This window comes from Mixophyes fleayi, chromosome 4 (genome assembly GCF_038048845.1).
Source record: "Mixophyes fleayi isolate aMixFle1 chromosome 4, aMixFle1.hap1, whole genome shotgun sequence".
In the NCBI taxonomy this organism is placed as follows: domain Eukaryota; kingdom Metazoa; phylum Chordata; class Amphibia; order Anura; family Limnodynastidae; genus Mixophyes; species Mixophyes fleayi.
Window position 1 is genome coordinate 76,770,626 of NC_134405.1, and position 15,955 is coordinate 76,786,580.

The 15,955-nt window shown below is 40.0% G+C and overlaps 1 protein-coding gene across 2 annotated transcripts; it reads left to right on the forward strand.

Annotated features, from left to right (window-relative positions):
* Positions 1 to 494: 494 nt before the first annotated feature.
* PLPBP (pyridoxal phosphate binding protein) lies at positions 495 to 12,734 on the forward strand. Of its 2 annotated transcripts, none has more exons than XM_075207479.1 (8): positions 495 to 621; positions 4,508 to 4,615; positions 6,495 to 6,530; positions 8,310 to 8,385; positions 9,528 to 9,662; positions 9,783 to 9,925; positions 10,308 to 10,406; positions 11,649 to 12,734. In XM_075207479.1, the coding sequence occupies exons 1-8, from the start codon at positions 532 to 534 to the stop codon at positions 11,784 to 11,786; spliced, it is 825 nt and encodes a 274-aa protein (XP_075063580.1). In that variant the 5' UTR covers positions 495 to 531; the 3' UTR covers positions 11,787 to 12,734. The 2 variants fall into 2 exon arrangements, with proteins under 2 accessions (XP_075063580.1, XP_075063582.1); XM_075207481.1 differs by having other exon boundaries at positions 544 to 626.
* Positions 12,735 to 15,955: the final 3,221 nt, after the last annotated feature.

Here is a 15,955-nt window from a genome sequence, read left to right on the forward strand (position 1 = left end):
TGAGTAGACAACTTTGACATCAACCAGAAACACTGCAATTTATATAATAACAATTCAGCTTGAAAGGAAAGAGGGCAGATGGGAATATCCAATGAAATGTTGCTATTTTTGCATATTGAAAAAACAAAAACTTTAGTCAGCTCTATGTGTCAAGAGATCTCTAAGAGAATGCCAGCAAATGTATCTCTAATATCTGTTTTGAGGGAATTTAGCAATTGAAAGATCTAACACGAATTGTACAGACAATATAGACTCTATTCTGTATCCTAAAGTAATTCCTGCAGAGACGCAGAAACAGTCACGATGCAACTGTTTGTTATTATTCGCCTTGTGTATGTATGTATGACAGTGCTGTGTGTTCTCTGACCTTCTCAACATGGCCGCTTGCCACCTCCAGCTGTCATTATATTCCCGCCTCCTCTCTCCCCACTCGAAAGCTCTGATTGGCTGAAGATTGAAGGCTCCTTACCTGATTGGTTGCACGCTGGGTGCTGCGCTGTGGCAATAGCAAAACTGAAGTCAGGGAGCGTAATGTGGAGGGCAGGCATGTCAGAGGAGATAGGGAAAGCTCTTCTGTCAGTGCGGGAGAAAGTGGAACATGCTGCGGCCAGGAGACCCAAGGTGAGGTGAGCCCGGGTGATAGCAGCTCAAGATGTGCACAGTATATATATATATATATATATATATATTTTAGTGTTATGGACGTCCTATCCCTTCCTTCGTGTCATGCCCCTTACATATAGGGCTGCAGTGCCATAGTAGCATGATGGTTTTATCATTTAGTCTATGACTGATATCTCCTTTTGTATACATTAGGGTTGTTAATTTAGGATCTTGAGCTAAAATGTGGGTCACTTATCTATCTCCATGAGCCTTTCTTGCAAACGTACTACAAACGAATACACTAATTTTCAGATGATAAATATGACCCACTGTGCTAGTCCTACTTCAGCTCTTTATTGTCTATATTAAATATAGATTATACATTTAGGACTTGCTAGTCGACTATGGGAATAACAAGCTGTGAGGACAAATAGTTTTACTAGATAATGTTAATAGTTCCTTCTATTTATCTCTTATTTCTGAGCAGGTCTATGGCAGTGATGGGCAACAGGTGGCTCTTGGAGCCCACACTGCCGACCCCAGCTTCTTCCTGCTTTGTTGTCAGATGGTTGTTATAGCTTGTTCAGTCTCTTTCTTTCTTTGATTCAATTTATTGTTTAAATATATTACTGAGATTACAATTGATATGTGGCCCTTCCGAAAGGTAGGGCCACCCATGCAGCCTCTTAAGTGTATCAGGTTGCCTATTCGAATCTATGGAGATAATATATGAACTAGAAGGAAATGCAAAGATACAATGCACTTTATTTTATCATATCTCCCTGGTTGATGCAAAAGACATCTTATTGAAAGTAATGGTTTCTGCCAGATCAGGGCCACCTCAAAAGACGGAAAAAAAAAAGTAGGTTACAGTCTAGTGGGAAAAGGGACAAAGCTGAGACAAGGGTGTGGTTGAAGTCTTGTTGGCATGAGTTAGAGGTGGTTTGCAGATAAGAGGTCTAACATGGCATAAAGGAGAGCGTTTTGAGATGTATGAAGTGGTGGTTTTGTTGCGGATTCTGTAGCTGAGGATGATTCATTTGAATTGGACTCTGGAGGATATGGAGAGCCAGTGCAGAGTGGTTCGGCGATTGTGCAGCAGTGTGATAGGAAGGTCAGTCTTGCTACAGCATTTAGGATGGATTGAAGTGGACCCAGATGGGCGAGAGGGATGCCAGATAGGAGGAGGTTGCAGTAGTTAAGACAGGATATAGTTAGAGAAACGATAAGCGCTTTGGTTGCATCTTGTGGAAGAAAAGGATGTATTCTAGCAAAGTGATGGTGACAGGACTGTGAGAGAGAGTAGTTGTAATAAGTAACGCAGAGGGTGGAGTCAAAGGTTGACACCAAGGTAGCAGGAAATTGTTTTGCTGTTGTCGATGGGATTTGAGTGGAGAGCTCTGTTTTGGATATGTTGAACTTTAGGTAATGTTGGTGATCAACTGTGTACAAACAACAGAATGGTCCAGGAGGATGAATGTAGAGAAGTGACCCTTAGGGGTGTATTTACTAAACTGTGGGTTTGAAAAAGTGGAGATGTTGCCTATAGCAACCTATCAGATTCTAGCTGTCATTTTGTAGAATGTACTAAATAAATGACAGCAAGAATCTGATTGGTTGCTATAGGCAACATCTCCACTTTTTAAAAACTGCAGCTTAGTAAATCTAGCCCTTAGACTTTGCTGTAAGTTGTTGAACACTTATGCGAGAACAGTCTCAGTGGAATGTTTGGGCAGAAAGCTGATTGCAGAGAGGGGAGAATGGATTAAGAGGCGAGAAGGCGAGGTTGGCCGTTGTACACAAGTTGCTCAAATAGTTTGGAGGCAGTGGGGAGGAAAGAAATAGGGAGGTACTTGAGATGAACACATATTTAAGGGAGGTTAGGAATGTACCAGTGAAGAGATACAGATTAAATAGCTGAGCTAGAGACAGGCATATAGTGGAGGAGAGTGAGTGGAAAGGTGTTAGAGGGAATAGGTTTAATAGGGCAGGTTGTAGAGTGATTTAATGAGATGAGTGCAGGGACTTTGTATTCAGGTACAAGGGAGAATGAGCTAAGGGTGGATTGTGGAATGTAGGAGAAGGTTAGTGGGGGCATGCAGGGTCTAATATGAGGGTATCTTGTTGAACGGCAAAGTCATGGTCAGTTTTGTAAGAAGCAAAAAATAATATATTGTGAAGCAAGGCGGTATTGCGACTAGATTTCCCTTCAGTGGAGCTCAGCAGTGCGGGAGTACTTCGGAAGGTAGCTGGTCTGTTTGGTTTGCCATGGTTTAGGTTTCGAATGCCGGAAGAGATGTATGTGGTGGCTGGAGCTTCGTTTTCTAGGGCTGAAATGAGTTGCTGTTATAGAAAGACACAGCCATATTAGGGCAGGACAGAGTAGTTATAGGAGAGAGGAGTAGAAGTGTATAGAGTGTCAAGAGAATTTTAAATGTCACTATGTGCGCATAGATTTGGATGTAGGGGGAACTCATGAGGTAAGGTGAGGCTGAAGGAAAGGAGATTATTTTCAGAGAGTACGAAGGCCATGATGGAGAAACTAGAGATGGAGCAGAAGCAGACAAAGTTGAGGTCAAGGTAATGTCTATCACAGTGGGTGGGAGATGAAGACCACTGGAAGAGCCGAAAGGAGGTAGCCAGCAAAATATGTTTTGTGATTGCAGAAGTAGTGGGATTATCAGTGGGAATGTTGAAATGACCTAGTATGAGAATAAGTAGGTCAAATGATCGTAAATAAATGAGCCATGCTGTAAAAATGTAAAGGAATAAGAAAATTGGACTGGGGCCAGCACCATGAAGGTGAAGCAGGGAAAATGGATGGTGTGTAACTCAAAGAGAAGGAGCCAGAGGGCACCAGGGGACAGTGTGGGGGGGACAGCGTGCATGAAGTACCTACAGCACCACATTGTCTGTCTCTGGGTATGGCAGTGTGGCTGAGGGAGAATCAGGAGAGAGCTGTTGGGGACATAGGGGTATAGTTACTAAACTGCAGGTTTGAAAAAGTGGAGATGTTGCCTATAGCAACCAATCAGATTCTGGCTATCATTTATTTAGTACATTCTACAAAATGACAGCTAGAATCTGATTGGTTGCTATAGGCAACATCTCCACTTTTTCAGTTTAGTAAATATAGCCAGTAGTGTCAGAAGAGGTAAACTGGATTTCTGCAGTGGAAAAGGATTTTGAAATGAGTAGGTCAAGGGTGGATTCAAGTTTGTTACAAACTTGAATCCACCGCATCTTACAGAGTATACAGAAAAGGGGCAGTAGGGTGGTGGAACGATATGGATATGGTTGGAGGAATTGTACCAGTAGCCATGTGAAGGAGCAGGGCGAGAAACAGGGCATGGGGGATGATTTGTGTTTGTATCTGCTTAGGTAGGTTGTGAGTAGCGTTGGATGCAGGGAGCAGAACATTTTATTGGTGCAGACAAGTGAGGAGAAAAGTAATGAGGTGAAATATAATGGTGAAGAAGGAGGAAGAGGAAGAGTTTATAGATAAGTGTGGAGAAATAGAGAATGTAAATTCAGTAGGTGTTTGGTGTAGCAATGTGAAGGTTGTTGATTAGTAGTTGGGGGGAGAAACAATTGAGCCAGATAGTCCAAGACCGTGGAAACGGTGACGGCTCCTTTCCCTATCTGGGATAATGGTTTAGGCAACCTCTGCCTCTTGGACTCGAGGTCTGACATACTGACACTTGAGCTCAGTGGGCCTAGCAGCTGAACAGAGAAACAACAATGTGAGCTAAGCTCAATGGGTCCAGTAGATCCTCAAAACAACCTTGTTTTTGGTGCGATGATTCTTTATCATTTGTCATTTACCACCATATTCCAGAGATCTTTTCTATTTGTGATTGTTTGCACACATTATAATGCTCTGTTATCATGATTGTCTTTTCAGAATCTCCCTGCTGTTCAGCCCAGACTGGTGGCTGTTAGTAAAACAAAACCAGTAGATATGGTGATTGAGGCCTACAGCCATGGTCAGCGGTATTTTGGGGAGAACTATGTAAGTTTTACAAGTCTGCAGTTTTGCTTATTGGTTAGATCTTGCAACAGTACTGTAAGATATGTTATCCCCCTCCTACTGCCCCTCATTTTGGCTTCAATTGGGGGTCGTTCCTGGGGGATACACATCTTTTTCCTATCTGGGGCAGTGTGAGAGAAGGCAAAGGTTCCAAGAACTCATTATAATATAATTTCATTGCATTTACATGTTTTGTGATTCTATTTCTTAACAACAACTTACTTTAGATTACATTTAGTGGTAGATTGATCAAATCTTCTAAAAAGGAAAATTAGATGTGTTGCCCATATCAACCAATCAGATTCTAGCTATTATTTTCTCTAATGTACTAGATAAATAATAGCTAGAATCTGATTGGTTGCTAACATCTCTTTTCTTTTCTTTTTTTTCTTTTTTTTGATAAATCTACCCTTAGTGTGTTATGATGCTCCATGTTACACACTAAGCCCATGTGAAGAGCCCTTATTAGTATGATGGACCTGTGTAGAGTATCTATTTCCCTATTAAACCCCTTCATTAACAGTCTGCTAATGTTGAAGGATTTTGTCTCCTTAAGATCGCTTTAATATATCAGTTACAGTTTATACTTTATGCATTCCCTTATTTTTCTAGTTTATTTTGTTTTTCAACAACATTTTTTCTGACATCAAGGTAAAATTGAGTATGTGTAGCCCTTGGATATTGCACAGCTCAGTTTGTTGTTTGGCTTCAGTTGTATCCACAGAGTAGTTTTGTGTTGTATCCAAGAGTAATGAAAATACCAACTCTGCTTAAAATATATGAAGTCATTGTAGAAAAGCACATAAAACGCATATGGCTAATGTCCTTTTCCTTCACGCACCTTACCAACCTTTGTACTTTAAAAGTGTTACTTAATCTAATGAAATAAAGACACAGACACGTATAGCTACTTTGGCAAAAGGTCGCAGTTTTTATTAATCATAAACCAATTAAATGAAAGTCACCTGGTGGTGGCGAGAGCAAACTGCAGTCAACTAAACAACTAATCATCTAACCAAATACTGCAATGCCCAAATGGCATTCAAACTAAACCAAGGAATACTCCCTTAACATTGGCCGGTGTTAAACAGGCGTCAGCATGACTGCTCCCCTCTGAACTCAACATTGACGGCCACGCAAAGCACGCCAAGGGATCCTCCACTCAGAAGGATCAAGAGTAATGTTACTTGAAAGGGGCAGTGACGTGCGGCCAAATATCCTAACCACCGTTGTGACTAGTCATTGACTGCACTGCTCTCCCACCAACTGCGCCTCCTCTGTAAAAAAGATTGTTAAATCAAACAATAACTAGCTGGGCGGGAGGGAGGCATCAGTGAAATCACAGGAAGGAAAGGTCTAGAAGCCCATGGGAGTTTCTAATGAGGTGACTGAAACCACTCCCCATGGATTCTATTGGCTGGGACTAAAACAACTTTAACCCCTAATGGGTAAGGACCTGAAAAACATAATCCATGCATTTTAAGTGCCCTCAGCTAAAATGGCTTCACTTAACAAAAGGATTCCAAGGAAGCCGTGTATTTCATTGAAGTTACCAAATAACATTTACACTTAATAAATTCAGTTTGACAGGAGGTGGAAACCTCTTTAAGAGAAATGATTATCTATTTCAAAACAACACATCATTTCATAAAAATATTTTTGTATATTTTATTTGTGGAGATCAGTTCTGTTTAACTTTACACAACAAAAAATAGAATGTTAAAATTTCCAGGTTTTCACGTTAAAACTTGTCATTATATGCTTAAGTGTTGGATGTTTTTAATTCTACCGTGCAAAAATAACAATCTTTGCACTAGTTTAATGTAATTATAATAATGTTCAATTTTACCATTGTTTTTAGGTTCAAGAATTAGTTGAAAAGGCCTCAGACACTAAGGTAAGATATTTTCATAAATCTATTGCATGGTCATTTTTATTTTTAAATGTATTTGTTTATGCTTAGTGTTCTGTGATTCCCTTTAATAACACTGCTATAATGAGTGTAATTAATTGTCTGTGTAGCAATATTAAGGAATAGAAACAAATGGGCTGGGGCCTCTTCTGTATCTCTCCAGGACTCACCCGAGCACCATATTTTGCAGAGATGCTTCAATTCTATTTATATTGCTGCTTATAATCCAAACTGTTTTGTTTTTTTGTTAAATCTTGTAAAAACTCAAATCTTTCTAACTAGAATGTGTTATGTGTGGAGATATTGCAGTTTTTCACTTTGTCTAGTTAAATCTGAGCAGTAGAAGCTTCTTGTTCTGACATTGCTATCTGGATTATCTACCGCTTGTTTTATTGACATTATTCACTATCTCCTAAATGCAGATATTAAAAATATATGGGGTAATGTAGGCACCAAAGGAGATCCCTGACCATATACAAGCATACTGCCACTGACAGGACATGGAACTCAGTGGTAACTTCTAATATCCACAGTAATTTACAAGTTGGGGTATATTATTCCTTATCTGTGTTTAACGAAAAATAATTAAAACAAACAAAAAAAAAAAATGTAACACACAGTTCCATACTGACAGAGACTAACCGTAACGGAATTATATTTAAATGCTCTTTGGCACATACTGGCAATGACATAGATTGATACACAGGAGTATATTCACTAAACTGCGGGTTTGAAAAAGTGAAAATGTTGCCTATAGCAACCAATCGGATTCTAGCTGTCATTTATTTAGTACATTCTACAAAATAACTAGAATCTGAAAGAAGCTATAGGCAACATCTCCACTTTTTCAAACCTGCAGTTTATTAAATATACCCCACAGACGCAAACTGACATACTGTTTTTCGACACTAGCCCCTTACGGTCATGTTACGGCCATGTCATTACTTGAGCCTCAGGAGGCAGCCTCCAGGACATCGGCTGCATCATTGGTGTTTGAGGCTGGTTTGACCGTGAGGGGAGGACAGGGGAGGGGTTTTTATCAGGAAGAGGTAAGTGAAGCTCTTTAGTGAGAACATGTCAATTGTACAAATATTATATACATAGACCTATTATAAAATGAATATGTTAAGTAAATAAAGTAATCCGTTTCATATGTGCAGCAAGATTTTATTTAAACTAAATAACCGTGAGATGGCTCCACTCTGTTCCTACTTGTTTTTATATTTGACTTCTCTGGACTTTACTTCTTTAGTGATATTTTGGAAAATAGACATTGGTTTCACCGATCTTTACCACTGAGAGAAAAAAAAATATTTTAAATTGCACTTTTATTTTTCCAAATCCACAGTAGCGGTATATAATTCTAGTCACACATTCTGCAATATCACCAGTGATGTCAGGCAGTCCTCCTGATATGGCCATGTGTGTGGCTCTATAATGAGCATGATGCCCGCTAATTATCTGATCATTATCTGGTATACATCATGTTCCAATCACAGTCCACAGTGAAGCTGGAAGGAATTCACGTATCCCATCATCAGACAGTGATCCTGCCTCTTGGGTCCAGTGCCCTGGGGTGGGCTGTGTGTGTTATTGCCAACATTAGAACCCAATAGTAACTTGCTGGATAATGTGATCATGCCTTGTAACAGATGCGTCATTATTACCTTGTTATAGCTGGTTTTATAAAATGAGACATCCGTGTTTTCTGCAATTGTCCGTTATTAATACATGTTGTGATTCCTTATACATTGTGCTTTATAGATTTTGTCAACCTGTCCAGAGATTAAATGGCATTTCATTGGACATCTACAGAAAAACCACATCAACAAAATAGTTGGTAAGAGATTAAATATATGCAGCTGTTGATATTGGTTGATTCCATGAAACAAGCAGTATTAAATCACTGTGTCCGCATTCGTATACTTAAGTAGGAGAATTGTCCACCATATAGCTATATTGGGGTAAATTCACCTGCCATCGTCAAGGCATCTCCTGTAGGTACTTCCTTAGCCTGTGTAGCAACAAGTGTACCTCAGGGTGTCGCATTTAAAACCTTCCTGAGCTCCATTTTTAAAGTATGTAACAACCTATGAGGGGAGGGATGTGACTATTTTTTTATTATTTTTTTTGTTTTCACATACACAGTGTCTTAATTGTTCTGGCTGCACTTTCTGAAATAATTTTATTCACTTGTAGACATTTTATTAAATTAAATGAGCTTAAAGTGCACTTGTTGTCTACTGACCGTGGAAGCAACGGTTTGGTGGGCTGGACCAACATAGGCTGCGGCCTATCAATATGTTAGAAAACGGTGCCTCGTGAATATTAGTCACAGTTCATAAATATTAGTACTTTAGTAGCAGTGTAATTGAATATAATAGTCCTCATGAATATTAATTAGCACTGTACCCCGTTCTCTGGGCATTCTGATGAGCCGATCACCAATCAGCGGCTCCGCCACTGTTTTGGTGATCTTCCTGGCCTACTTGGTGGTCAGTAGCTGCTATCACAGCTTTCCGTTTCATATCTCCACCAATTCAATTTCATGTCACTTCTTATTCCAACCATACCACCGCACAGAAATACCTGTCGCCAGTGGCTACTTTAATATTGGTGTCTGTTAATGCTTCTGCCTACAGCTACAATTGCTATTCCACTCACTTATGTATCAAGTGTCTCTCTTCACTCGCCCCCCTGCCTACCCCTCCCCAACTCTTACATTGTAAGCTCATTTGGGCAGTACCATCAATACGTTCTATTTCATGTTTTTGTATTTTATTTATTTGTCATGATTCTGACAACAACATTACTTCCTTCATTGTGAAGAGGACACAAGTGCAATGTAAGAGTTTACACTGAAACATGACTCCTGGCTTCTTACTGCATTTCTGTTCCTTTGTACCTGTGATTCCATTGATGAGGGCGACAACTTATTTACACCCCACCTTTCAATGTTTTTAACTCTTTCTCTTCTCCCAGCTGTTCCAAACCTTCACATTTTGGAGACCTTAGATTCTGTGAAGCTTGCTGAGAAGGTCAATGCCTCCTGGCAGAAGAAGGGATCAGTGGAGAAACTGAAGATCATGGTCCAAGTCAACTCCAGCAGTGAAGAAAGTAATTGCCCTCCAAGATTAGTACTTGCAATTTCCTTTAACTGATATTGTTTTTGTGTGTGTTTGGGTTAGTTTGCTAAACTTGTGAATGTTTGATGACACTTCCTAACCTTTTTTCCAGATAAACATGGCCTTTCTCCATCAGACACTGTTGGGCTAGTAAAACATATCAAGGAGAAGTGTCTAGGTTTGGAGTTTGTGGGACTGATGACCATAGGAAGCTTTGGCTATGACATCGCACAAGGCCCCAACCCTGACTTTCAGGTATCTCGGTTGCGGATTAACGTTCTGTAAACTGAATTTTGTGACTATATATTGTTGATGCTTTAGATTTCTGCTTTGTGCCTTGTGACCTTTACACACATATGTACTCTGATAAATGTCCTGACAGTAGCAAACAGAGCCTAAGCCTATAATACCCATTCCTTGGCTCTGTCTCTGATTTATAAGACTCCAGCCTGCATATTCCATTCTAGGGTTATGTTGCCTGCAGGAAGTGACCAAGTCATTGGGTTAAGGGAATTAGGTTGCTGCATTTTGTAGGACTGATGAAGAGAGATGATCTAGTTGCAGCAGCATAGTTTATGCTGTGGACAAGCCATTGTCCTCTCATTGTGACCAGTTATGTTACTGCTCTCCTGTACAGTTGCTGCTGAAACAGCGTGAAGAAGTGTGTGAGTCGCTGGGACTTCCATTGGACGCAGTGGAGCTGAGCATGGGAATGTCCTCAGACTTTGAGCACGCTGTGAGTATATACAATACTTGAGATCCCCAATACTTTATACTACATAGGTCACATTAGATCACAGGTTCTTTGTTACATAAACATATACTGTGTTGCCCATTGTAGATGTAGAAATACTAGTGTTCACTGTCATTTAAATGCTTTTTGATTGTCGACGTAGTAGGTGGCTGTTCCATAATGCACTTTTTTGGCCAAGTTGTTCTCAAAGTGGTTATTTTGGGGTATTATCGATATTTACAGTAGTGAAGACTGTACAAGTCACTGTATACTTGATGTTTGGAGTGCTGCGAAATCAATACATAATCCTATGTAATAAGTGTTTATAGTATGATAAATTTGGCAGCATCTCAGGTGTGTTCTAGTCATAGGATTTACTCTGGTTCATTAGACATTTAATTTTCTGCAGGAGCAGCAAGCAGCTGCTGCCACCAGTCCTGATGATCGTAATCCCTGTACGTCATCTGGTAAAGACTATGTAAAAGTACAGTCTTTTTAAGCCAGGGAAAAAAACACCTTTTACCGTGGTGAAGAAGCTCTGTAATTTGATGCAATACATTTTATTAACTGACTGCTGCAATGGCATCTAAAAAAGTATATCTAATTATTTAGTGTGTGCGGAAGGCAGCTGTGGGTGCAAACAAATAAAAGTACATACCTCCCAGTCTCCTGTGCACCGCAGTATTCTTCCTCCCCTTCTCTACGATGGGTCTGTCATGGCTGACGGAATGTCTGGTTACCATGCGGTATTCCCTGGCATTCTATTTACTTTGGCTACTGCTGTGTAAAGACGACATGGATAGAATGACAGGACATGCCGTAGTGAAGTTTTATTTATGTCCCACTGGTGTCCTACATAATAAGCATGGCATCCATTGGTGACACACTCACCATAGAACCATGGGAGGTAAGTGTTTTATTTATACATTTTTTTATGTAGAGGTAACCTTTACCTCTCCCTCTCAGAAATCACCTCTCTTCTCTTCTGGGCTTTTCATATAGAGAGGTCATAACTCCCAATTAGTCGCACACCCAATGACAGAGACTGAAATATCAAAGTATTTTAGCCTGGGCTGCTGTTAATTGGATTGATGATTATACTATAGCAATAGGACATCTATCCCTACCACCAGCTACACTTTCATACATAGTACAAGTACTAACTTTGAGCAATTGGTTTCAGGTATGGCCTCTGGCAACCGTTTTAATTGTTCTTTCTCTCTCTTCTCTCTCTTCTCTCTCCAGATTGAGGTGGGTGCCACCAGTGTCCGTGTTGGTAGCACCATTTTCGGTGAGAGGGATTACTCCAAGCCGATAAAAGGAGACCCAAGTGTAACTAGCACAAAGGAGCAGTTGGGCAGCCTGTCTGTACAAGAGCACTGACATAGAGAGGGTACCGGGACCTAAGGACACTGCAGAGGAAGTTCTGCCAGACCTTTAACTCACTCTTTGTCAGCATAGAGGTGAATGTATGGTTATCAGATGATAGGTTAATTCTGTTCTGAATAATGTACTTTTAAAAAGACTCCTCCAAAAATATACTTGATAATCATAGACATCATCAAATCTAGAAATGAAAAACTAATTTGAAGCTTTCTTGCTTCCTTTAACCGGTCCTGAAGAGGTGATCCCTCACCGCATGCCGATGGACTGTCATATGAATGTTCCAGGAGGAGCTGCTCATATCACTGTTTTATGAACTAATGTATTAATGTTTAAGGATGATCTGTCACCATTGGGGCTGAGTTTAGTTATAATGACCTAATCAGTAGTATAATTCTAGTGCGAAACAAAATTCCTATTCTCCCTGTAGAGTATCTGACCGGAGGAGAGTCCAGCGTACTAATCGCATAGCAATTGACAGCTACCTCTATTCCTCGGCTGATCTTTAGCGCTACAGAGAGAGTTGATGTGGAGCTTGTGTTGCTGATACCAGTTAGCGGTCACACTTTATTTCTTCTCCATATACACGCTCCTGTGTTGGAGGAAAGGGGGCTTTTTTATTTTTCTTAATACACTTATTTTACTATCTATTTACTTTATACCTCTGCCCCAATGATGATAGCTTATCTTTCACCATAGAAGCAGATTTTCATCTGCAGGATAAGCTTCATTTATAATTGTGGTACAGACTGTGAGAGTAAAAACAGAATGCATCGTTGCTATCATATTGTTTGTTTGTAATAAACTTCCACTGCCTTAGTTCACGTCAACCAGCATATCAAGACCTGTGATCACTTAAAAGATATTTATAGCATAAGTACATCTTGCTTCTGTTTGACAGTGCATTTTGAAATGTTCGGAAATAAAAAGACAAATGTTACAATAAAATGTAATTTTTCTAGTGCAATTATGACGTAAGCAGCGCTGTACAGAGAACTCATTCACATCTGTCCCTGCCCCTTTGGAGCTTACAGTCTAAATTCCCTAACCTACACCATACACATAAAACATTGACCATTCCGCTGTCTGAGTATCAGTGTATCCGACCCTGTGACTCATGTATGTGGTATCTCTTCACTGTATCCGACCCGGTGTTTCACGGAGACGTGACGAAATTCTTCTGTATTTGCTGATCTACCTCAGCTAAACAATCCTGCCGTACTGCACTACTATACCGCTATAGAATCTGCTCTCCGGATCACTCATCTACAGCCTCTCACCTATTACGTCATGGAAATAACCTAAGGGCTGCGACCTGCGGGCCTCTAGCAGCAAAACCCATCCCGCCTTGCGGCGGTTCTTGGTGAAGACCGGGGGGTCCGTTAGACTCCGCGTCTTGCGATAACAATGACTATTAGGAGTCTCCTGTGAGACGTAACAGTTATTCATAATAAGTTATACAAGAATTGGATCATTTTTATAGAAGCACCTTGTATTTAAATTATACTTGAAATTTGTTTTCACTTTAATCTCAATGAATGTGACAACTCAAATGCACTCAGTGTTGCTATATCAAGAAATAAAAAAAACAGTTGTGGAAATAGATGTCATTTTATTTTTCAGCGAGTTTTACTTAAATTAAAGGAAGTTCCTGTAACTACACTGAGAATCATGGACTGTAATTGTCTGGGACAAGTCTGCATCTGCCTGACCCCTCGTATTAGTAATAAGGGGATGACAACTGGTTTTACAGTGCAGGGAACAAAATGTTTATTGTCCAGAGATCACATCTCTTCTGTTCTGGGCTTTTCTCCCAAAGAGGTCATAACTCCCAATTAGTCGCACACCCACCACAGAGACTTGTTATTAAAAGAACTGGGAAAATGTGTATTCTCAAATGTTAACACTAGGTGGGGCTGCTGGGTTTTGGGTTTTCAAGGCATTAATATGCAGGAACCTTTTGCTTTAATATTCTGTTCTATCTGCATCATAGTTTCTGTATTTAGGACGAAAATAAAATGGCTAAGAGAACTGTCTCATGAGGAACAGGCTAGGGCTGGCTGATGTATTTATTTTACATTGCACCTCTATAAAATAATTGCAATTCAAACACGTAAATGTGCTTTTATTTCTACGACACGCATTTTACGCTTGCGCTTTTGACGTAATTGAGCCCCAGTTGGGAACCGAAGCATTGACTGTCTAATTTTTAAATCTCTTTTCATGCAGCTTTTTTTTTTTTAACATCTGCAAAATGCAATTTAAACAGATGGGTGTGAACAAGCGCTAAAGGATAATTCCACCCAAAACTCAGAATTCAGTTTTGGGTGGAATATCCGAACTTCAGTCTAGTACCCCAAGGGAGAACTGTTTACCTCTCACAAAGGAAAACGCTTCTCTTCAGGCTGAAACAGCGTAATGTTCTAAAATCCCCCCACTACTAAGCTGAATCTCTGCAATGAGGGAACACAGCACAGAGATCACAGAATGAACCATAAAAGCTGCATGTCTTCAAGCAGACATGTCATGTTGTGGGGTAAGGAATTGGTTACTCTACCTCCTGAGCCTGGCAGTCAACGTTCCCCCTTTGACACGTAGTCCTGAACTGTGACAATGACCCCTTCTGTTCACCTATCTTGTACAGAGGGGCCATTTTCCTGGTAAAGCTACATAAATGCATACAGAGAAATGAAAGCAATCGCTTTTCACCCAATGACTTTACAGAGTAGCCATGAACAGAAGCTTATTTTACCTTGAAACCATATCTCACAAGGAGTCATTAGTATGAGGGGTCTGGGAGGATGTGGGGTGTGAATGCAGTTTTTCTTTCCTGTACTTCCTTTGCTTCCACCTTGAGCTCACTATATCCCATAGGTTGTGGTTCTATAGAGTCATGTACCTAAAACACATGATTGTGCGTGTGACTTCAAGCTTAGGGTGGTGGTGCACAAGCTACTCCAGTGTTTTGTAGCTAAAATAGTCATTGTTTAATCTCTGCATATTCACTGATTACTGGCACACTGGCATATTGTACTGTGTGTAATACCACCCTCTCTGACCTCTTATTTTGTGCAGGAATGGCACATTTGAGAGTTGTATGGCATAAAGGCTCTGCTTGGTGTATAATTGAGGCACTGTGCTTGTGTCTGTACTTAGCGTCTGATCATGTGTGTTATCTTTACATTGCTGTACAATAAGGGTGTGTAGAAGGTGCACGTTATTCACATTACTTTGAGATGCATCTTATTTCGCGTTTCACAGACCTTGGAATATGTCGGCTACTTCTTACAATTTGGGTCCAAAAACATATACGGTACTCAAAAAATATACTGGTAGGTTAATTTCACCAGGAATTAAGTAACCTGTGTGCGTCTATTCATGTGCTAGGAAATATAGATTGTGAGCTCCACTGGAACAGAGACTGCTATAAATGATTAAATACTCTTCTCTGTAAAGAGCTGTGTAATAAGCAGGCGCTATATAAGTAATGTTTAATAAACTTGGTACAAGTTTTGCAGTTGATTATGATCTGTTGCATATGTACACTGATTTTAAGTTGCATGCATCTTAATATGCATTCAACTCAAACTACATATGTGGAACCGCATATTTGCTCGTGAAAATGTGCATAAAGATGCCACAAGTCTAAAGGAGGCCTTGGGCTAGATTTACTAAGCTGCGGGTTTGAAATAGTAAGAATGTTGCCTATAGCAACCAATCAGATTCTAGCTTTCATTTATTTAGTACCTTCTACAAAATGACAGCTAGAATCTGATTGGTTGCTATAGGCAACATCCCCACTTTTTCAAACCCACAGCTTAGTAAATCTAGCCCCTTATCTTTAATTTTGTTAAAATGTATTTGCTTGTGCTCATCAGAGTGAAAAGCTTCATTCTCTTAAATGCGGTTTAAGTTTGCTGACCTGTCAGTAAAGGCAAAGTTCTATTTTCACACATTACAATAATACACACGAAGGGCTCACCACAGTGATTTTGAAGTTGATTAGAGTATCTCTTATTTACCGTCCCTAACCCCAATTTAAGGGAGATGCTTTGGATACTCTCCGCTCTATGCAAATCTTGACTTTGGTAAGTTGAAAAAAACGCTGCAAAATCCTTTTCGTGGACATCAGTCACCTGTTATAACGAAGGCACAGAAGTGCATGGCAA

Bases quoted from the DNA above. Each gene is read 5' to 3' on its own strand.
- PLPBP (XM_075207479.1), top strand. From the start codon at position 532: ATGTGGAGGGCAGGCATGTCAGAGGAGATAGGGAAAGCTCTTCTGTCA. The intron at 622-4,507 runs GTGAGGTGAGCC...TTGTCTTTTCAG, and splicing joins CTGCGGCCAGGAGACCCAAG to AATCTCCCTGCTGTTCAGCC. The intron at 8,386-9,527 runs GTAAGAGATTAA...CTCTTCTCCCAG, and splicing joins CCACATCAACAAAATAGTTG to CTGTTCCAAACCTTCACATT.